The sequence below is a fragment of the Trichogramma pretiosum genome, unplaced genomic scaffold, assembly GCF_000599845.2.
Source record: "Trichogramma pretiosum strain Unisexual culture from Peru unplaced genomic scaffold, Tpre_2.0 scaffold9, whole genome shotgun sequence".
Lineage (NCBI taxonomy): Eukaryota > Metazoa > Arthropoda > Insecta > Hymenoptera > Trichogrammatidae > Trichogramma > Trichogramma pretiosum.
Genome location: NW_019641697.1, coordinates 2,529,669 through 2,552,635, shown reverse-complemented (window position 1 = coordinate 2,552,635; position 22,967 = coordinate 2,529,669). Strand labels below are relative to the sequence as shown.

The 22,967-nt window shown below is 42.8% G+C and overlaps 2 protein-coding genes across 2 annotated transcripts; one reads left to right on the top strand and one right to left on the bottom strand.

Annotated features, from left to right (window-relative positions):
• The first annotated feature begins 396 nt into the window (after window positions 1-396).
• Window positions 397-21,731, top strand: LOC106649329. The gene is made up of 21 exons (XM_014366688.2): window positions 397-582; window positions 3,046-3,144; window positions 3,389-3,683; window positions 4,025-4,410; window positions 6,149-6,364; window positions 6,436-7,280; window positions 7,986-8,534; window positions 8,615-8,945; window positions 9,011-9,251; window positions 10,860-11,317; window positions 11,474-11,587; window positions 11,648-11,866; window positions 12,099-12,527; window positions 12,649-12,838; window positions 12,909-17,272; window positions 18,596-19,165; window positions 19,753-19,909; window positions 19,974-20,304; window positions 20,972-21,097; window positions 21,249-21,417; window positions 21,650-21,731. Exons 1-21 carry the CDS (start codon window positions 577-579, stop codon window positions 21,677-21,679), a joined length of 10,125 nt encoding a protein of 3,374 aa, XP_014222174.1. The 5' UTR covers window positions 397-576; the 3' UTR covers window positions 21,680-21,731.
• On the bottom strand, window positions 21,726-22,922 carry LOC106649442. The gene is made up of 2 exons (XM_014366860.1): window positions 22,576-22,922; window positions 21,726-22,496 (listed from the first exon to the last, which is right to left on the bottom strand). Exons 1-2 carry the CDS (start codon window positions 22,677-22,679, stop codon window positions 21,890-21,892), a joined length of 711 nt encoding a protein of 236 aa, XP_014222346.1. The 5' UTR covers window positions 22,680-22,922; the 3' UTR covers window positions 21,726-21,889.
• Window positions 22,923-22,967: the final 45 nt, after the last annotated feature.

The window sequence follows — 22,967 nt, the reverse complement described above, 5'->3', positions numbered from 1 at the left end:
ACGAGGAGGAGGAGGGCAGATCGGCGGGCTATATTTTGCCTCCCTCTGGAGCTTTAATTCCCCTCCACCCCCTTGCCTCCGAGAGAGAGAAAGATGTAAGAGGTGATGCCGGCGATTCGCTGCTCGACGGACTACAGCAGCATAGCTTCTACGTGCACGTCGCAGTCGAGACTGACCAAAATAACTGCTGCTGCTGCTGCTCATCTCGCAAAGCACACATATCTTATACATAGAGAGCGAGCGAGCGGACACGATCTTCCTCGATTCGCCCGTGGCTCGATGCTGCTGCAGTGCTCGACGCGCGCGCACCTCAACACCATCTCGAATCGGACGCGACACTTTTTCCTCATAATTTTCATAGTGGAGCTTTTTTTTATATAGCCGCTGTGTAGAGAGTGGAGTGAATAAAAAAAATTCGCTCGCACGCGTGTTGTGCCACTGCTGCTGCTGCTGCTGTTGCTGCTGTGCCTCTTGACTGTATAGTTGTGCGCGCTCGACGACGACAACGACGACGACAACCCCCGCAAAGAGGTCGATCCCCCGGCCCGATCAGCGCAGTCCCCCAACTGATCTCTCATGAGTGTGAGTATTTTGACTACGATGCTACCGGACGCACACATGCGCGCGGCTTTTACGCCTCTTGCGACCCCCTCGACGAGTCACACAGCTTCTTAACGAAACATCGAGCTTCGGTGGGCCTGGCACTTGGGACCCCCTGGACCAAAACACTCGACCGACTCGTTCATTCCCGAGGCTCGTACAAAACTATGCGGCACGCACTTGGAGAGAGATGAGCGTTTAAATATAAACCGAAAACCGATGTGCTCGCCGAGCGGACGATCCATGCGCTTGCAAGCTCCTGACAGCATCGAATTTTCACTTTCTTTTTCAATGTCCGGCAGTTTAAATATATACGCGCATAGAGAGCTTTTGTTGTTACAACTTACCCGACTGAGAGGATTTTGTTTTTCCTCTTCGTGTGCTCGGCTCTTATGTATAGGTATCGATGCACGCGACCCATGTAGGTATTTCCGCGTCTGAAAATAAAATTTTCTCACTTTGCTTAAAGATTTCGCCATCCTATTGATCCTATCATGCAACCGATGAGTTTGTTTAAGCCTTTGCCCATGTAAACAATTCGCATTCCTTGATTAACTTTCAAGAAAATCGTTTCGACTTTCTCATCTCATCGATGAAAGTTCACACGAACATAATTATTAGTTTGGTGAAAGCTCCTGTCCATGTCGAACGTTTACGTTTCGTATGTAAAATGAATAGTGAAAAGAAAAACATTTTTTTTCAAGACAGGCCAATGTCAAGCTCCGTACTGCGCTGACTGTGACTTGGGTGCAATGTTGATGATACGTTATAGGCTTGTCGTGTAGCATCGTCGCGTGAGTTCAAGCTCTCTGAGCACTCGTATATATGCGCGAGTGCGTCGCCTGCCTGCCTGCTGTGCCTGCGTCAAATGTATTTTCGTTAAAAATAAGCCACACTCTACCTACTAAGCTAAATAAAATAGAGCGAGAGTTGAGATTGCGCGGAACTTACGGCACACGTATACCGTTGGCAATGGCCGACGACGACGACCATTCCATTTTTGCCTTTTTCGCGCGCGACTCGCAATGCAGTATAGTAGTTACAGTAGTAGCAAGCTGGCCCTTGCCTCTGTTATATAGGGATGTATATAAGAATGCCAAAAAATAGACCTCTCATTGTAGAGCAATTCAAGTGCTCTCAGCTCTCTTGCTCTCTTGTGGCCTGCGCCGCCGAGCCGATGAGAGACGCGGGCGAAATATTAGCGCGGCTAATGACCTATAAAAACGAAGCTCGTAGCTGCAGCGCAGCGAGCTTTTCTAGAGGGCTGCTGCTGCTGCGTGTGTAGCTAGTCTCTCGATGATTGTGATTGCGCAAAGCCAAAAACTTCAAAGATGCTAGGCACAAAGATCCATGACTCTTTCTCTCTCTCTGTATCTGTCGCGCTCACGTAATCGCGATCAGGAGTATAATAGATTCTCTATGTAGCGTAATATCGAACAATTTTAGTCGTTCGCGCAAATGCGTCCGGGAAACAGTAGGTGCTACTACTGTGCGCCTGCAGCCAACTTTCTGTCTCTCAACTAGATTACTCGACTTCGAAAAATAGCCACTACGAAATGCTCGACTTCGAATTTCCTCAATTTTCGACGATAAGTAGACGTATCCGCAAAGACTAGATCTAATTATCGCGTGTATAAGCGTACGCTCGCGTTGACAAGCTGCCACGAAGAGCTGCAAGCGAAACCTTGTCTACATAGTCATCATCCAATGGGCAAGATATCAATTTTTTTTTTTTTTTTTATCAAGTCAAGCAATTGTTTGCCCAAGAGCACGAACGAGAGAAGAGTAGCCCGAGGTAAAACTGGACGCGCGCAGTAAATCGGCTCCGACGCGTGTATTTCTGAACATCGGTGGCGCGCAGCCTGGTACCTACACCTATACCATGATATATAATGCACGGGTTCGATGAGCTTGCGATCGTTTGCGCCGTTATTGCGGTGACGTTGATCGATCGATGCTCGGAGCTGCCTCTCTCTCTCGAGCGTCTCGCGCGTGTTTTATACATGACGCACCTTCCGAAACATTCGGTGCGCTGATCGAGATGCGAGCGCACAAAATCGGCACCTCCGCGGATATATAATATAACGTAAGGTGCAATGAACTGGTCGCGCTGCGCTGCGAGCAGCACAGCCGATGATCGCGATATTCTCTATATATTATAGACTAAACTAAATTCGACACCATTAGCCGCGGCTCCCTCTCGTCCGCGTCGACGAGGGTAAAATTACGCCGTGACGTCGTTGTCGTCGTCGTCGGACGACGATTCGAGGAAAATCTAGTTCACGCTTCGACCATATTTTCTCAAATATTTTTGTAAGCATATAGAAGAAGAATTCATTGGCCCCCGTGGAGAGTCGCGATTCGCTCGCGTTTAAGACACACACGCACATATCAATTACAAGTCTATCAAGTTTTTGACAAACACATAAAAAATGACATTTTCAGCAAAATCCCGGAGGCGCGGCAGACAGATGGCGGCCGATGTCCATTTCCAATCCGTCGACGCGGCTGCGAATGGCTCGCTCCATGCCCCACTGGCTCATGGTGAGTTTCCCTCGTCGTCGTCCGGCCAATATACATGCACCAATAATAGAAGAGCGTGAAACTTGAACGCGCTCAGAGGCACCTGCGCTATTTAATATCTATTAATAATATAATCAATTTTCTATGCGCTCGAGGCTCGAAAGTTTTGCGCTCGGCGATATACGTGCATCGCGTAAAAAGTCGATCCACGGCTTTTGAGCATCGCAGCTAGTGTTCTACGAGTTTTCTTTTTTTTTCATGTCAGGCACAAAAGAAATCTGACCAGCAGCAGCAGCAGCACTCTCAAAAAAGAGACACGTGTCGTCTGCCGACACCCCCGAAGGTGCCACCACCCACGAACTCGTCCTCCGTCGACGGCGCCGAGCCGGACTACGAAGTCATCGAATTTCCTCCCCCCTCGTCGTCGTCGTCTGCGACGATGTCCGCGCCTCGACTCAACCAGACGACGGACGTTTGGACGGCCAACCGCAACAACGATCGAAGCAGCAATGGGAAAATTCCGAGTCACGGTCTCAACGGCCAGTCCAAAGCCTCGAGCAGTAAGATCGATGCTCAACAATTACCGTTTAAAAAGATTCAAATTGTATGATTGGCTTGTTTTTGGCCATTTTTTCTCCACTTTAAGCTTTCACCGCTAGTTGGCGACTATTCTTATTTCCAAATCTGCAAGTGAAAAAGTAAAAATAACCGCATAAGTAAAAGCAAAAAGAAAGCAAATTTAGTTTCTTCGTTGTGATAATAAACATTTATTTTTTTCGAGGATACAACTTTAAGAAATCCATTTCAGTTTTTCGACGGCCAAAAACTAGCCATGAAACGTTAAGAATTTCAAGCCTGACCCTATCATTGATTTTTTTTTGCGTTCCGTTACCCTCCGCAGGAAACAACAACGACACATCGAACGGCCACGGTTCGTCATCGTCCTCCTCCTTTTCGAGCGTCAAGTGCAGCTTGTGCGGCTGCGATCGCGTCTCCGTCTACTGCGACGGCTGTAAAAGCGAGTTCTGCGACAGCTGCGACGAGGCCAATCACAAGCACCCCAAGCGACGGAATCATACTCGAAGACGATCGTCGGCATCGTCGTCGACGACGTCTTTCCCCGTCAAAACCACACCGCCGCCACCAGCGGTAATATCCCACGAGAATGGCCGACAAAATAATCATCATCTACATCAACAGATCAAACCACCCCTACCGCCGAAAGGCGATTTGGGCACGCCGCCGCCCGTGCCACCGCCGAGAAGAAATCGAGGAAGAGGCAATCAGGTAGGCTGCAGAGTACACTGACACCGACTCTGTGCAATATATATCGTTGAGATTGAGAGCTTTTTAGAGAAAAGAAAAACTGTTGCGCTATTTTTTCTATTTTGTTTTTGTTTATGGACTACTCGTATTATAGTACGTTGAAAAATTCTAAAATTTGTGGTGTGTACGACTCAAAATCATATCAAATGATGCAACATTTCTCACTATCTTGGAACGCGTAAAAAAAAATTTTAACGAGATTAAGTATAGCATTTACTTTATACATCTGACTCCGTTGATAATCCATTACGTGACGTCTTGAAATGCATCAGATTAATTGCATTAACCCATTAACGACCAAACTGCTTGATTTTTTGTTGGTTTTTACAGCGATTTTTTTTGTAGTTTGAGGCCTCCAAAAAGTTTCACATGGACCTATTTCGATGTAAAATTTAATGCCCTTTCAGAAACTGAGCTCAAAATTTCGATTCTTTGCGTAATAAAAAAGTTATGGCTACTTATACGAAAAAAAACGTAGAATTTTTTGCAAAAAATCAAGTTTTTGATTTTTTTTCACCGTGTTACCGTTAGGGAATCACGATATAAATATGATCAGGGGTGATCACAACTATCAAAGTATCTCAGGGAATTTTTATGGAATTTTCGAACCACTACTTCAAACAAAAAACAATTTATATTCGTATAAAACATAACTCATTTTTACTCGAAAACTACTGAATTTAGAGAAAAAGTGCAAAAAACCAAAGTTTGAAAAGGAGTTCAAAAATTCCATAAAAATTCTCTGAGATACTTTGATAGTCGTGATCATCTCTGATCATATTTATATCGTGATTTCTTAACGGTAACATGGTGAAAAAAAGCGAAAACTTGATTTTTTGCAAAAAATTTTACGTTTTTTTTTCGTATAAGTAGCCATAACTTTTTTTATTACGCAAAGAATCGAAATTTTGAGCTCAGTTTCTGAAAGGACATTAAATTTTACATCGAAATAGGTCTATACCAAACTTTTTGGAGGCCTCAAACTACAAAAAAAAATCGCTGCGAAAACCAACAAAAAAAGTCGAGCATTTTGGTCGTTAATGGGTTAATTGAGGTTTTTTCTCATGAATGAATTTGTATGCAACTGCATTTAAACAAATCGAGATTAATTTAATCATTACACCGTTGATAATTAATACATAATTGCGATTGTGAATTGTTTGAACTTAACATACATAGGGGTAAAGTTTATTATAAACATAAACAACCACTTTTGGTAATTGAATGAACTCAATTGCAGACTTCAGATTTCGTTCTATTTTAGTTTGGAGTAGATATAATTATTGTACTCATAGTAGACTACGTTTTCATCGAGCATGTGATGTATTGGATGTTACTTTGTTACTTTTATTAACATTATATGACATACAATGTATATGGAAAATTTTGACTGTTCAATACACGATGATGTCTATAAAAAAATGTTTGTCGTATTCACTGCAATCCTTTATTAACATCTTCCTTTTGTCTCTCGTGTGCAATAATACTATTGTCAAAAATATATATTTCTGTCGAATTCAAAATTTTTCCTTGGCAGTGAATGTGATTTTATATTTTTTTAAACATTATGCGTTGGTTTACGAATTTTAAAATCAATTAAAATTAAAACTCAATGGGTTTCGCGGGAGTAGATTTATAGAGACTCTTTTACGAATTCTCGTGACGAACTATTTTTTGCGAACGCAATTTCAATTCGCAGCCTCCACAATTTCCCAACTGTATGGACAAATCGGCGAGTCTGAAACGCGCGTCTCTGACGAATCTCAACAGACCTTTACCGAACTTACCGACCAGTCCGAATCATCATCATCAGCAGCAGCATTTCGTTCACCCGAGCTCGGGCACGATGGGCTCCCAGCCATTCCCTACACCCGACAACAGCCTCAATAATCCCGATAGAATGACGAGCTTACAGGTATATAAAAGCGATTGGCTCGTGTTACTCTCGAATCACGTGCGTTACACCTCTGTGTGCTCTCCCCCCAGGAAAGATACCGAAGATACCAGGAGGCGATGCGGGCTCAGGACGCGAGTCGACAGGCAGCCCGAGGCCGACCCGATCCCCACGAGCCGATCTCGAGGCCTCTGAGCGTGGGCTCGCCACCGCCGCCCCCGCACCCTCCCCCGCCGCAGCAGCAGTCGCACTTCATGCGGCCGATGCAGCAGCAGCATCACCAGTCGGCGAGCGTCTGCGACCTGACCTCGGCCAATCTGCACAGCATGATGTGGCAGCCCAACATGCATCAGGCCCAGTCCGTGGCGCAGATGAGCAACAACAACCCGATGATGTGGTATCCCAATCCCTGGGATCCTCACTCTTCCCAAGTGGCAGCTGGCCAAGGTGGCTTCGGCGGCTCCAGCATGAGTCTGAATCACGCCTGGCCGCCCGCTTCCGCCTATCCGGGGGTGCCGGTGTCTCCCTATCCCGGTGGCCCTCATTATCCCGGGGGCATCCCCCAGTATCAGTATCGCTCGCAGTCGAGAAATCACAGTCCGGCGCGCAGCACCCGGTCCGGACGTAGGTCCAAGGCGCCGTCCCCGTCGCCCTCCGTCAAGTCGCGCAAATCCACCGCCTCGAATCGCTCGAGACTGAGGCGCGGCAGCAGCAACAACAACAACAACAACAACACGACGAGCTCGCCGTCGGACGCCTCGTTCGAGGACTCGGACGAGTCCGACTTGGACGACAGGATGTCGCGTTGCTCCAGGACCCACCAGTACAACTCGTCGGCGGCGGTTGGGCGCAGAGACAGTATCGGCAGCGGTTCGAGGTCCAAGGCCAGTAGTAACAAGGCTTACTATCAGGACGAGCTGGGAAGAAGCAGGAAAAGGTATACGCTGTTTCGAAAATAAATTTAATAGAGTTTGGTATTAGTAATCGATTTTACATGAAATCTTCGATGACAATTAATGTATCGGTACTGATTTACTTTTTTATATGAATCACGATAAAAATGTGTGCATTGCCATGCATTATATTTAATAATTACAAGAATTTAATTCTATGCTCACATTTAGACATTTTAATTGAGAATTGATGGTTCAAAACTGATCTTATTTTTACGTTAATTTCTTTGATCAGTCATAATTAAAGACAGACTCTAGACCGCTAGATGGCGAGAACAGATATTTGTAAATCTACAAGTGGCAAAACGAAAGTAATTGTATAAGTCAAAACAGAGTTAAAATATTTTGATATTTTTGCTTTTTGAAATAAAGAAAAATACATGAAAAGGCAATCATGCACATTACACTTAATGCCACAACGAACCAGAAACATTTCATTCTATACCCTAAGCAGTAAGCAAGGCATTTTCATTGAAAATCAATGTTTCCAATACTGATCTTTTGCGTTCGTTGATTAAAGCCAGTCTCCGCCACTAGATGGCGAGTACGCGATTATCCGTAAAACCGCAAGTGGTACAGCGAAAATAAGTGTATTTATATGTCAATGCATGGTCTTCTCGTTTCATATTCTCGTCTATGTAGGACTCAATAATTAAATTTTCACATTCATTCATCCGTTACACGTATAGCTGGCGATCCGAGGACCGTATCAACGGTTTCGAGGAGCAATGGATCGCCCATCACTTCGCTCCCAACGGCAACAACAACGCCGTCGACCTGGAGGACGATCGTCGCTCCGTGAGTTCGCTCAGATCGGGCCGCAGCAGACACCAGCACAGCAGCGGTCGAGGCAACGGCCGCGCGGACAGCGAGGAGCGCCAGTTTCAGCGTCAGCAGCTGCTCAGCGGCCAGAGCACCGACGACTCGGCCACGCCCTACAGGGATCCGACGACCAAAGTCACGAGCTCGTCCGAGGATTACAACGATCATCAACGGCAGAGGAGAGCAACAACGACGGCCGCCGACAGAGCCGGTACACTGCCCAGGTCTTACGGGAGCAGAAAGTCGACCGCGTCCGCGTACGGTAGAGAGGCAGCGGCAGCGAACGAGGCTAGACAGCGAGGCAATTCGGAGGAGAGGGTGGATGGCGGTAGGAGGAGATCGGGATCGGCGAGGACCGGCCGATTTTCATCCTACGACGAGTCGGACGGACTCGAGCAGTCTTCGCGAAGTACAAGGTCGGTCGATTTTCACTATTTTCTTATAATTTAACTTATAAAGCTATTTGTGTAATTCTAATTTGCTCGAAATTGCGTAGAGACAATAATTCTGAAAAGAGCAACAAAAGATCGTCGACGCAAGAGTCTCGGCGAGGCAGCAGCGGTCAAGACAGTAATCGAAAGTCGAGATCCTTCACTCCCGAATCGAACTCGCGCGAAAAGTCGAAGCTGCGCTCGCCCACCCCGGAAAAACGATCCACGACTTCCCCGTCGAAGCACAGCAGAGCCACGAGCAATGGCGAAAAACAGCGTCAGCAGGAGAAGAAGCCGCCGATATCGCCTACGAGCGACGGTAGTAAGCAGCGCAACGGCACCAAACGCAGCCCCGATTCCACGTCGAGCAAGAGCAATCAGGATCTGATGTCGGAGGTAAATTCATCGCTGTAAGCTTGAAATTCGATAATTTCAATTGAATGAAAATCGATGATTTATAGCTCATGAACGGCGAGTGGCCCTGCGAGCACTGCACCTTCCTCAACGACCCCAAGGACAAGATATGCGCGGTCTGCTGCAAGACCAAGGCGTCGGCCCTGCCGCCGCCCCGAAAATCCGACGACGAGGACGACGAGGAGACGCGCAGCAGCCTGGCCAAACTCAAGCTGCTGACTCAGGCGAGCAACGGAGGGAGCAACGGCAACAGCACCGGAGGCAGCAACGGCGATACCAAAGCCACAGGTAGACCGAGAAGAAAAATCAGCTTTTCCTTCGGCACGAAATTTAACAATAAAACTCAGCGATCGTAGAACACGCGTAGATAGATGTGATTTGTGCGATCAACGTTTACAAAATTAAAGATGTTAGTTTATGTTACTTTGAACAATTTTTTTAATGAGAATCTTAAGGTTGCAACTTTTCAGATGAATTGGGGTAGAGGCATGCAATTGAACCTGTAGTTTTTCCATCGCTTTATGTGTTTATTATTTTTAAAAAAGCATCCTTTCATTTGAATGATTTTTAATCTATGATATCAAGATAAATACTCGACTAGAAGTGATTAACAAATTCTGTGCTTTGTCAGTAGCAATTTTTTTCATCAAAATCACAACGATATTCTCTGCCTTTACTCTATTTCACTCCGAAACGACAAATTTGTTACACTGAAGTTTTTTAATTAGCCAATGATAGTACAGAACTCAAAAATGTGTACTTTCGATAAAAACGCCATTCACTTAGGTCACGATATTTCTATCAAGACCGTGCATTTTAAAAATTTTTTGACTGAAAATATTTCTTTTATTTCAAACTGTGTAAATAATAACAAAATGAAAAATAGCACTGAATTTTATATTTTAAAATTATTAAAAATTTTAATTTGAAATAAAAATGTTGTAAAATTATAGTTTCTTATGTATAAGAATTATCTCTATGAATTCGACTGTTTTATTTAATGGTCAATCAATCAATATTTTTTTCATGTTTTTATCATCACCGAATGAATTATTTTATATTTTTATTTTCACTTGTAAATGAATGAAAAATTCAATAAATCGAACTTGAAGATAATAAAGCTTAATCATATGAAAAATATCTATAATTTTCATTTGAAATTTAGATTCAATAAACTTATTTCACATTCCAATTGAGATTCGAGATAAGACGTGAAAATTCACACCGTCGAAAAACTTTTACTTTAATGCAGTTTTGCCTGAAATCTTCGTATGAAATTGAAACTAATTTATTGTTCTACATAAACTACACAAAAAACGCATGATTATGTGATCACATATACACTATTTATAAAGCAACATTCAAATCTCTACCCAGTTTTGAAAGTTTTTAACTAAAATTAATGTTTTAATACTAATTGACTTGTTTGCTGCGTTAACTATATCAAAAGTGTATGAAAATTCAACAATAATTAAAGACAGATTTCACCGCTAGATGGCGAGTACTCATATCAGAAAATCCGTCCAAAAAATTTTACATAAGTAGTGCACGTTTGTGAAAAAAACGAATTTCAAAGTTTAAAACTGAAATTTGAGAAACATGAAATAAACATTGAGATTAATGTCATGCTAGCACTAATTCAGCATGGGTTTTTAACCGTTGAACAAATTCAGTAAATGCTTTTCATTTTCTCCTTTATTCGGGCACAACTAGAAAACTTTTTAAAATGTTATCGCACCACTGTTAAGATAGTTCGGCAACTTGCATTAATATATTTTTACAATACTCGACCTAATGTATATTTTCTACGTACACATAACAGTATCTCAAGTAACAAAAAAAAATGCATAAATAATATTTTCAATAGTACGAACCTCGTGTCTTTTCGTTTTGCAGACGTCGACGTAACGAGCGACGATCAGAACAAGTCGTCCGAAGTCGTGGACGACTCTCAAGTGACCGAGACGGACGAGTCCGGATCCACGAGCCACAAGTCCAGCTCGAAAGCTCGCAGCACGTCGAGAGGCACCTCCCCGTTGAATCTCGTCCAGCTCGAGTCCTCCAGCGAGTCGACGGAAAAAGTAACCGTGGAAACTCCTAGCAATAAGAAGACTGAAAAAAAATTAGACGACGGTAGCAAGGAAATCAAGACCACTGGCAAAGCGAACGGCGAGATTAAACTGGAGAAATGTTCTTCGGGTGGCACGACGACCGACTCGATCGGCACGCCGACGCAGGAGGAGGAGAAGGTGGTGTCGTCGAGCAACGAATTGACTTCGAAGAGCGAGGGAAAGGTAAAGAGCACGAGTGTTTCTACGGGCACGTCACCACCCCCACAAAGCATATCGACACAAGTGAGTGAAAATAACATACACGAGGTATTTTTTAACAAAAGACTCGAATAAAATGTCTTCCATTATTAATGCCTTTTGACGTATTAAAATTGTTTTGTGACTTTTATTTGCAAAAATTGATTGTAAATAATGAGTATAACATTTATTTATGTACAGACTTACGAAGATCCGAAACTATTGAAAGAACAAGACGAGCAGCCTCATCGAGCGGCAGTACCCCTAGCGAGAGCAAAAAGCTCAACGAAGTTTCAAGATATCGAAGACTCGGAAGTACGTATTAAAAACTCAAAACAAAAATAAATATACATGTAACGTTGAAAATGATCGTAGGAAGTCAACGAAAACAGATTCGCCGTGCTGAACAATAATAATAATAACGTCAACAACGGCATGATCATCGATGACGCTTACAACGTGCGACAACTGCAGCAGCAGCACGCCCTGGCGATCGGATCTCTGAGGCCGGATGATCATCATCAACATCATCGCCAGGTGATGGTCGGCAGGTGCGACTCGCTCTCGTCGCTGCATCAGTTCTATCGCAACAGAGTGAGTGCATCTCTATATTTTGTTTGATAAACTCAGCTCGATTTTTATTTGAAAATCAAACACCTCGAATAAAGAAAATTTATTTTCAATAAAATTCCAAGCGCACCTATTTTAAATACTCTTTTAAATCGAGCTGAATAATTTCGAGGCGAATCGCGTTTTTTTAACAGGGTCTCGACCGATCATTGATCACGAAGTCAAGAAAGCTAATCATTTTTTTTATCTCCCCCAGGAGAGCAGCCTACCCCGCTTGTACGAGCGCGACTCCATCACCAGCGCCAGCAATCCCCTACTATTCCAACAACAACAACAACAACAACAACAGCAAGCATCTATCACGCGGCAAGACTACGAGCCTCTGGTCGAGGTTCTGCGCGAGGCCGAGCTCAGGGGCTTCTCCGCGGACGATATCCAGGTGGCCGTGCATCAATCGCCGCGAAATCCGCTGGACTGGCTGCAGCAGCAGTGGCCGCATCTCGTCGAGACCGTGCAGATACTGGCGACGACGCGCGGCCGAGAGCTCGCCGCCGGTGCCGACAATAACAACGGCTTCAACGACGTCGGCGTGCTGAGCTCGCACGAGGCCAAGGAGGTGCTGAGGGCGGCCAAGGGCGATCCCTGGATAGCCGTGGCCAGTGCCATTCAGCTGAGGCAGAGAAAGGTATAGACGATGTTTATCTTGGTTATGATGATTTTCGATTGTTTCGAGGCGTGCAGACACTCACGGGCTCGCCTATTGTCAATGATTCGTGTTGTTATTGTAATTATTTCTCGATTTTCAGTGTCAAACGATCATGGCGAAGGGAAACTTCAATCTACAAAGTGTAGTGGCGGCTTTGAACAACAATAATGGCAACGAAGAAGCGGCACTGCTGGAGTTGCAGAAAGACCAGCTGAAACCGTTTCTAATGAGAATCTGGGGACCCCCGACCGGAGTCGAGAACGAAGAGGCACCGCCAGCAGCATCTACAGGTTTTTCTTTCTATCGATACTCGTGAATATGCATAAAACAATTAATGTAAATCGAATTTCTCGTTAACAGTTGCGATTTCGGCTTCAGAATCATCGAACCAAGCATCAACAGCAGTGACAGCAGCAGCAGCACCGGCTAAACAACTCGTAACCACCCTCGGCTCGCCCGCGATCGACGATAAGGAGGCGATGACACAGGTAAATCCCTCGACGGTCTCGAGTGTAAATTCGGACTTTCAGGCTCGATCGGAAGCTACAAGTAGCTCTTCAGTAAAACAGAGAGCGATCACCGACGTACAAAAGGTCGCGCACACGATCAATCAGTCGCCGAAGCTCAGGGACGAGGTCGAGCTGCTGAAGGAGGCCTCGGAGAGGCTCGAGAGAGAACTGATGAAGTTGGCCGTGAAAATTGATACGGAGAAGGCGGCTAAGAGTAAGAAAGACGCCGATAAAGTCGACGATCAACTTTACGAAAATGTAGAATTGAAAGTCGACGAGAATGAATCGGAGAAACGTGATGATGATTCGGTGGTGACTGACGCAGAAAATGTAAGTATCGCGGGGAAGGACGAGAAAGATTCGAACGTAAACGAGGAGAAGGCAGAGATTGCCGAAACGATCGAGAAAGAAAGTAATAATACGATTGACCAAGAGGATGAGAAACATGCCGACGACAAAACGCAGCAACAGCAGCAGGTGGAAAGCGTGAAATCGTCGAAACATCATCCCGTGGCCGTGAAACAAATCATGACCGCCATGAAGATGCTGCCCGAGCAGCTGATCGATCAGATCTCGGCTGCCATTGAGATGCTGACTCCAAAGGAACAACAGCAGCAGCAGCAGACCACGAAGCGAGAAGCCGTGGCTCGTGGTACGCTTGAGTCGACTCAAGTAAAATCGATCGCAGACGTCGGTGATTCTTTATCGGTAACTGCTGCCGCTGATGTTCCCGCGCAAGCTGTGGAGACCGTTGAAAATATCGAAAAAGTCGAAGTCGAGCCGGAGGAGAATATCGTTCGAGGTAACGAGGATGAAGATAAAATCGAGGAAGTGAAGAGTCAATCCTTCGATCGAGCTACAATCGATACGAATGAGAAAAACGAGAAAAATGAGATTAATGTAAAACACGATATCGTAAAAGTCGAAGTTGAATCGGTAGTTGTAGAAAAACTCCCAGAAGTAATAGATAGCTCGGATTCACCTAGTACAAATGATACGGCCAAAATCGATGATACGAAAAATTCGGAACCCGTCGTCGACGTGCAGCAAGACGATTATCCAGAACCTCAACAACAAGTTGTCGATGTAATGGAGCCTTCGAAGGAAGTTCATTTTTCAGAAAAACCTATTTTACAAACCATCGCTCGAGTCGACGTGACCCCTAGCAAACCGGTGAGCACCATTCGCATTCAAGAGTCTCAAACGGCCACCCTCTCTTACGAGAGCTATTCTCGCTTACCCGACATCGATTCGACTCAAAAAACGAAGCCTGAGATAAGTAACGATATTTCGTACAGCGAGCCTAATCCCAAATCTACCCACGATACCCCGGAAACTCTCAACAAAAGCGACAGTCTGTCGTCCGAAGAATACTGCTCAGTTTACGACGATGCGCTCGACAACGTATCGTCGCATCGAGCGCCTAAAAACAATCGAAAGTCCATCAGTAGGAACGTCAGCAACGATTCTACGCTCAGCGCGTCCTCGATAATATCGCATCATGAAGACTCGTCCATCAGCAAATCTTCGGAATCTCAGTCGACGTCTCATATAGTGGCCACCAATGCGGTACTGACTCTGTCGCCGTCGAAACAATCAGTGGAAGAAGTATTGACCGTTGAAAAAATGAAGAAATCTAACGGAGTCGATGATGATAAGCAGAAACTCGTAAAAAGCGATAGCGTTGAAAAGAGAAAATGCCCTGAAAGTGAGAATAATAACGATGTCGATTTGCAGGTAATTATGGAAAATAAGCTCAATAAGAAAAACGAGAGCAATTGCTGCCCGATAAACCCGTTGATACATGGAAAAACATCTTTCCAGCCTATTTGCACTGAAAAAATCCAAATTTTTGAGCTGAAAATTTCCGAACCGCCTACGGTAGCCGTGAAAAATGCCGCACCGCCGATCACCGTAAAATCGTTGGAGAAAGACGCCAACGACGATAAGATCAAAGATTCCGAATTTTACGACGCCAAAGAAGATTTTTGCACCGAGAAAGAAATAGCGAAGCCGACTCCGACAAAAAAAGACGTTGTGAAATCGACCGCTACCAACGTGGTAGTAAAAAAACCAAACGTTCAACGCGTCAAAGTGTCGATCATCAAGAGTCAAGCGCGTCCGCCGCCGGAAAAATCGTTCAACAGAGTACGGCCCAAGTCGCCGCCTAAAAAGGTCATAGTCGGCAGGAAATCTCCGTTTAAGATCGCGAAGAAGAATATAGTCGTTCCCAAAAATACCTACTCGAAGACAAAAACTCCGCCTAAGTCGCAAACGTTGCCGAACAAGATGACGTTGAAAATTTTACCCGTCAAACAGAATCACGAGCAAAATAAAAATTTGAGTAAGATTCCGAGAATAAATAACTTTAACATAAAGAATAATAAAAAGGTGTTGGCGGTTGTGAATACTTGTAAAGAGCAAATAAATCAAGGATATTCGCCGATGAAAAATTCATTGAATAAGCTCAAGATTCATAACATCAATAATTTGATTCACAACAAATTGCATAATTTGGAGAGAAATAAAAAAATGTTCTATCTTTCAAAGATACCAGTACTAAAGGACTCTAGACGTCCGGTAAGTAAGTATCTCAAAAAAAATAACCGAGATTTGGAAATCGAGTCGAAAAATTTCCTTAACAATATCGTTATAAATAATGACTTGATTGACACTTCGAATTGCAAAGTTATGAATAAATCGCAGGAAATTATCGAAACTTTAGAATGCGACATTTTGATGGACTGCGAGGATGTATGCGAAAAAGAGGAGATTCTTTGTCAAAAGCAGAATTTAGAATCGATAAAAATAATTGCGAATGACGAATGTTTGAAGTATCAAGACACCATCAAAAATATTTATGAATATGAAGCGATGAAAGATAAACAGGTTGACGAAGAGGTGCAAAATTTGACTTCGAAAATGATCGAAACGAAAAATTCCGATCCTTTTGTATGCATAAATAGTCCTCAAGAAGATTTACCTGCTGAAAATTTGACAACATGTAATGAATTGAGTGATAGTGTTGATTGCAAAAATAACGATCAGCTTACAAAATCTGAAATTCAGACAGAATACGAAGAATCAAACAGTTTATCAGAATGTAAAATTGTTGCAGATAAATTGGAATGCAATGAGCTAAACACTTTTATGGCAGAAAATTTATCAGAAAACTGTGTTGAAGTATCGGATGAAAAAGAAACAATAATGAGAGAGTGCGAAACCGATATTGACAATTTAAAATGCTGTGAACTCAATCAAGCGATAATTTACACTGAAAACACAATTTTTCAACAGAACGTGAAGGATGATCAAGAATTTTGTAAAGAAAATGAATCAGTTACAGAGGAAATAAAAGAAGAAGAGAAACAAACCGAAAAAGCAGAATTAGTGCCTGAAAAAGTAGAAAATAAGTCACCCACCATAGATGAAGAATTGTGCAGAGAAGTAAATAGAGTTGAAGAAGATGAATATGAAGAAGAAGAATCAGAAATTGATGAGGATGAAGATGAGGACGATGATGAATTAGAAATCGATGAAATGCAAGAGAGCGACGAAAGCGAAGGCGACGACATCGAATTGAGCGTACCAAGTGCCAGTGGCTCCGAAGAAAGAAGATCGAGCGAAAGCGAATACACCGAAGAATCGCCGGAAGACGACGTGCACTACAGCACCGAATCGGACGGCATCGAAGACTTGAGCGTCGACGACGAGGAAAACGAAGAAGACATCGACGACGAAGAAACGTCATCGGGTTCCCTGGACTCGACGAACGTCGAGCAAATGTTGGAGAACACCCTGAACCGGATCAAAGCCGAACTGTCCGACTTTCGCACGTCCAACGACGATTCCAGCAAGAGCAGCTCGGAACAGATTCACGAGGGCCAAGAGCGGGAGGAGGCGAGTGCGGATAACGAAGCAGCGGCATTAGCACCAGCAACGGCAAATGTGAATCATTCAGACACGCTCGACAGTGCGAACGAAAAAAGTACAAAAGATCGCGACGAGTTAAACGCGTCCCCCAAAACAACGAAGCCCAAAAAGCGATTTTCAATTGTAGCCAGCTACATAGAACAGTTCGAGGGTCGGCCGCCGCCGAGATACAAGCGAGGAGAGCACAAGAGGGAGCCGTCCACGACGAGCAGCGGTCACAGCGGCAGCAGGTCGTTGGCTGCCAGTATTCAAAAGGACCTGTCTCCCACGACCGAACGGGAGGTCAGTAGATTGTTACCAAAAAAAAAAAAACTCTCAAGTCTTCCTCCTACCAACCAGACACAGACCAATGTCTACAAAAAGAGCTCGAGCCAACCAAACTTTTTCAAAAGATCTGACTGATTTTATTAGATACGAAATATTGATTTGACGATTGTGAAAAAATTATATGTATGTAACCCCGTCGACGTTTTCATCGACACATCCCCCGTTTCCTTTAGTCAATGCGATTGCTTATGAGCCAGCATGTAATAAACAAAACTCATTGCGTAGGTATATACACAGGCTGTTTCATCTTTCAACATTTTTAACTCTCATGAGCTTTTTATAATCGTCATTATGTATTTATTAATAGGACACGCAAAAGGTGGGTATTATGCGATAATGCAGTACAACTAACGATGTCATTTCCTATTCGTCATTTTTATCGTTCGTCGCCTCATTTTTTTGATCGATAAAGAGAAAAAATGTGTAATGCTTATCACGCGAATCACTCGTAGTTAATTATCATCAAACTAAAAATTGTCATTTTCAACAAATCATTTTCATGAAATTAGATATTAATTAACCCGTCGACGAATCAATTATTCAATGATCATAAATTAAAACGTTCATGTCAGGAGCTCGATTATAGACGTTGGTACGTTGTAAATTCCATGTTTTTTAATATTCAATGTTGGCATGGTCATGATCATTTTCACCTTTCGATATCTCGTCATTCGAGCCGGTATCATAAAATACTAATAGATTTCATAAAAGTGATAATTGAACATACCGATATTTTCAAAGTACATTGTTTTTTATTTAATAATTATATTTGTCATCTGCATCGCCATATTTTTCAAATGTCTTTTGTTGTGCGATCAATAAAGTAAGAAAACAACATTAAAAGAACAATTGAGATAGGGATTTATTGGGTAAACACGTAAATGTGAGATTCTAATCAAAAAGTACATGTTTGGTTGTTTTTCAAAATACACAAATAACATGTTTTTTTGACAATTACGAGACATTTATTTAACCCCATACAAGTATTAGAAAAAGTTTTTCGAAGCATTGATCTTTGGATTGTCACTTGTCTGAAATCTTAAAGTTTTGTTTTTTTCATTGTTTTTGATGCATTGTACTATACCTGAAATATCTGAAAAAAAAAAGAAAATGTATTCGAAACTCGATAAGTCTTGCAAGTACCCCCCTTCATGTGTTTTATGTGTACCTCTCGGAAAATCGAAATTGACCACACCTTTTGTAAATAATCTCGAGTAAAACTTTCCAAAGCTTCGCATAATGAGGCCAGGCCCATATTTTCTCGTTCAAATTTTGCAGAGAGTAGCCCGACGATTGCTAGCCGAGGGCCGAGTCACGAGGTACGCCGAGGCCGAGATCGCGGCGAATCTGCTCGCGCTGAAGTTCACCGAGGCCGAGGCCTTGAACGCCTGCCGTCAGTGCCCGAGCGTCGAGGCCGCCCTGGCCTTTCTCCAGCAGGAGTGCGAGCTGTGCACGGGCCGCTTCCCCATGAACGAGATGATGTCGATGCTGAGGTGCGAGCATCGCTGCTGCGTCGGCTGCGCCAAGAACTACTTCACCGTGCAGATAAGCGACCGCAGCATCGCCGACGCCGTCTGTCCGTTCTGCAAGCAGCCGGATCTAGTCGACGCCGCGGACGAGGACGCCGTACTCGAGTACTTCAGCCATCTGGACATACAGCTGAAGAGTCTGCTGGATCCGCCGGTGCACGAGCTGTTTCAGCGCAAGTTAAGAGATCGTACATTGATGCAGGATCCGAATTTCAAGTGGTGCGTGCAGTGCTCGAGCGGATTCTACGCCGATCCGACCCACAAGAGATTGATATGCCCGGACTGCAAGTCGGTCACTTGTGCCTCTTGTCGAAAACCGGTACGTGTATATCCGTCGACTATGAGACAGATTTGCGAAGATAATTAATTATAAAAATGTAAAAACTACTTTTTAGTTTTAAACGAAACATCCTGTCAAAAACAAAACTTTCCGAGCAATTTAATTGTTCCCCAGGTGAAAATAGTATGTAAGATCTGATTCCAGATCTTGTATTCGATAATCGACATCAGAACTTATATCAGATCATTAAATATAACTAAATTTCTTATACAATTTTAATTATTAATAAACTTATTGTTTAATTAATTAAAAGCAATACAGTCACTTCAGATCTGACGTTAGATCTGATGTCAGATCTGATGACAGATCTGCCGTACATTAGTCAGACCTTATACCAAATTTGATGCCAGATCTGGAGTCAGATCTTACATATTTTCACCTAGGTTTGCCTCTAAATAGTATATTTTTCACTCCCTAGGTGCAAAATATACCATTTTCGGTGTAAGAATTAAAAAGTAATTTTTGAAGTCTTAATTATGAATTAAATTCTGAAAGTAATTTAACATTTTGCAACTCTGTTATAAATTGACAAACTCGAATAATAAAAAAATTGTTTTGTAATCAAGTGGGAGAAGCAACACGAGGGTATCGACTGCGAGCAGTTCGCGGCCTGGAAGGACGAGAACGACCCGGACAATCAGGAAAAGGGCCTGGCCCAGCATTTGAGGGACAACGGCATCGACTGTCCCAAGTGCAAATTCAAGTATTCGCTCTCGCGAGGGGGTGAGTGCGTCTCTTATAAAATAAACCGATTTTCGCAAACATTAAAATCGATCGATTATCGCAGGCTGCATGCACTTCACCTGCACCCAGTGCAAGTACGAGTTCTGCTGCGGCTGCGGCCGTCGCTTCGTCATGGGCGCCAAGTGCGGCGTCTCGCCCTACTGTGCCAAGCTCGGCCTGCACGCCCATCATCCGCGCAACTGCCTCTTCTATCTGCGCGACAAGGAGCCCCAGCAGCTCCAGAAGCTGCTCAGGGAGCACGAGGTGGCCTTCGACACGGCGGGCCCGAGCGGCCCACGCAGATGCCGGGTCCAGCTGCAGAAGGAGACGCCCGCGGGCATGGTGGACGCCATCTGCGGCAACGACGTGCCCGAGAGCCACGCCGGTCTGTGCAGGTAAAGGCTTCGATTATAGTTTTGTTGGATGTCGGTGTGTACTAGGGTAAAATTGCACAGTGATCGGACGCTGCCAGTTGAAATTTCGATCGTCGATCGATTTGAGAAAAAAATTATAAATAATATTCATTGTGAGTTATCACAAAAGTTGACATTTTAAGTTCTAATATTAGACATTGATAATTCTTTTTTTTTGAGGATTGATATATCTTACAGCTGATACAAAATTGAGCATTAGCTGAAGAATTGGTGTCCGAAAAGTGTCCTCTAATAATTTTTCTAATTAAATGGTATATTTTTAATAAAGTCAAAGTGAATAAGCAAGCTGTATAAATGAAAAAATTAGAAAAATTTTTATAAAGTGTCTGAAAACTAGCTATTTTACTCTAGTCGAGTCTTGACAAACAGGAAATTTTTCAATTAAATAAATTCGTTAAATCGGTTGAAGTACAAACATTTTTTGAATATTTATTTACATAAAAAACAAAGGTTACACTATTTTATAAACTAAATATAAACTTAAACTATATGTACATGAATTAAAACATTTCGATCACGTCGAAAAGTAACTTCGGTTCGAGCAATAAAATTTTGAATACAAATAATTCAATGGAAGGCCGAAAGTAAGCCTCGATAATTCCTCCAATGCGTACTACCCTTTCTGTAGAGTCCATTACATCGAGTATTTGGTGGGTAAAATTCGCCGCGACTTGCTAGAACCCCTGAGTCTGCTCACGACAGACGACCTCGAGACTCTGGTCCTTCGCGCTGGTAAAAAGCTACCGGGCAATTGGTACGGACGCGATCCCGTCGAGTACCGGCAGGACCTGCTCGAGGTATTTTTTTTTTTTTTTAATACATATATAAGCAAGCTTTATAAAAACTAGTTTTGAACTAATTTTTTTGGTGGTGTTTTGCGCGCGTGCGTATCTTTTCCCCCGCAGGCAGCACTACGTCGAGTACCTGGCGGGCCTGGTGCTCAAGAGGAGGCTCGACCCTGTGGCGATATTCGATTTGACGGATGCCAAGCAGGAGCTGCGCCGCCGGGGAAAAGTGCCGCCCGCCAAAAGCTACCACATGTCCGAGCAAGATTACCTCGACGCCTGCATTCAGGTGATTTTTGTTTTGTTTTTTCATTAATGCCAAACGAACAAAAGTAATAACACACAAGCAACAACGAGAGTGCGCTTTTTATAACTGGCGATTGCTCTTTTCTTTGGTTTGTTTTCTTCTTTCGCTCTTGCCTGCAATCATTTTTTATCATTAAACGCTTGGAATCAGTGTGTTGGATTTGTTTTTTTCTTAAACTAGTAGTAGTAGTAACAAGAGTCATTTCTGTTTCTAGACTGTGCGCAAAGAAATTCCTCTGGAATAACACAACAAGCATTCAAGATTTATTAATCTACGTTAATTATATTGTCAAGTTCTTATGAAGATTAGTGATATTCACCGAGCTGCCTACTTTATTCATTGTAATTGTTCCTAAGTGTAAGAAGTATTTTTAAGATATATATATTATATATATAAACCATAATTTGTAGATATAAACATCTGCAAAGATTTTTTCTTAGTCTATGCTACGAAGTTAATAAATTTCTTTGAGAAAATCGTTCAAACTTTTTCCTACTGATTTCTTTTTTCCTTTGTCTTTCAGATTTTTAACTTCCTTTGCCTTAAGTAAATTTATTGCTCTAATTTTTTGTAAGGGTGTTTGTCCATTGTTCTGTTTTGGAGGTAAAGGTTTTTTCACTTCTTCTAATGGCAATGGAGATGGAGATGGCAGAATGCCTGATAAATTCAAACCTGCTGTTTTATCCTTCTTTTTCTTTTTTTTCTTGCTCGATTGTAGAACAACGGACTCCTCGATCTTTTCTTTTTTGGCTTTTACTTTGTCTGGTCTATGGGAATAGATTTTTGTGGTTTTCAAACACACATTGCATGTCATCGCCACAGTCTGCTTTTTATTCTTCAAAGCCTTTTTCATCAAAGATTTTTGAATCTTGGATATGGGTTTATTCGATTCTTTGGCTTTTATAATTTTCAATATGGATTTTGAAGGTTTTTTTCCAGAGATAATTCTGACTTTTGGCTGACTCTGGGACCATAAACAACCACAATATTCACACATATTTTTAGGTCCATATTCTTCCTTTGGCAGTCGACTATTGGGCACTTTTCCTCTACAGGCTTGTCTAGATACACAAACATTGTTGATTAAAAAATTGATCAAATGCTGGTTATATTCAATGAAATAATTGTAAAAACACTCACGATAAAAGCATATTCAAGAGGCCGGCTCCTTTCCCATCTTTTGTTCTTAAGCAAGATTTACAAGAGTTTAAGTAATTCACTTGTTGCTCAATAATACGTTCCATGTTTTCTTTATTTTTTCTTTACGAATTATGTCTTATTTTCAAATGGAATGTTTACTTTTGAAATGTCTAAAACTTCGTAACACAGATGATGCACCACGAGGTTATCTAGCAGACATCACTGATGCGCATCACTTTTGAAAACGGTGCAATGCGTGCGCCGAAAATTATCTACAATTGTAGCGACGAACGCTTTTAAATTTGTTTAATTCTGAAGAATTTTTTTTTAATTTCATCAATTTGATAATATAAGATGGATCAAAAAATTAAAATATCTAGTTAAATACAATT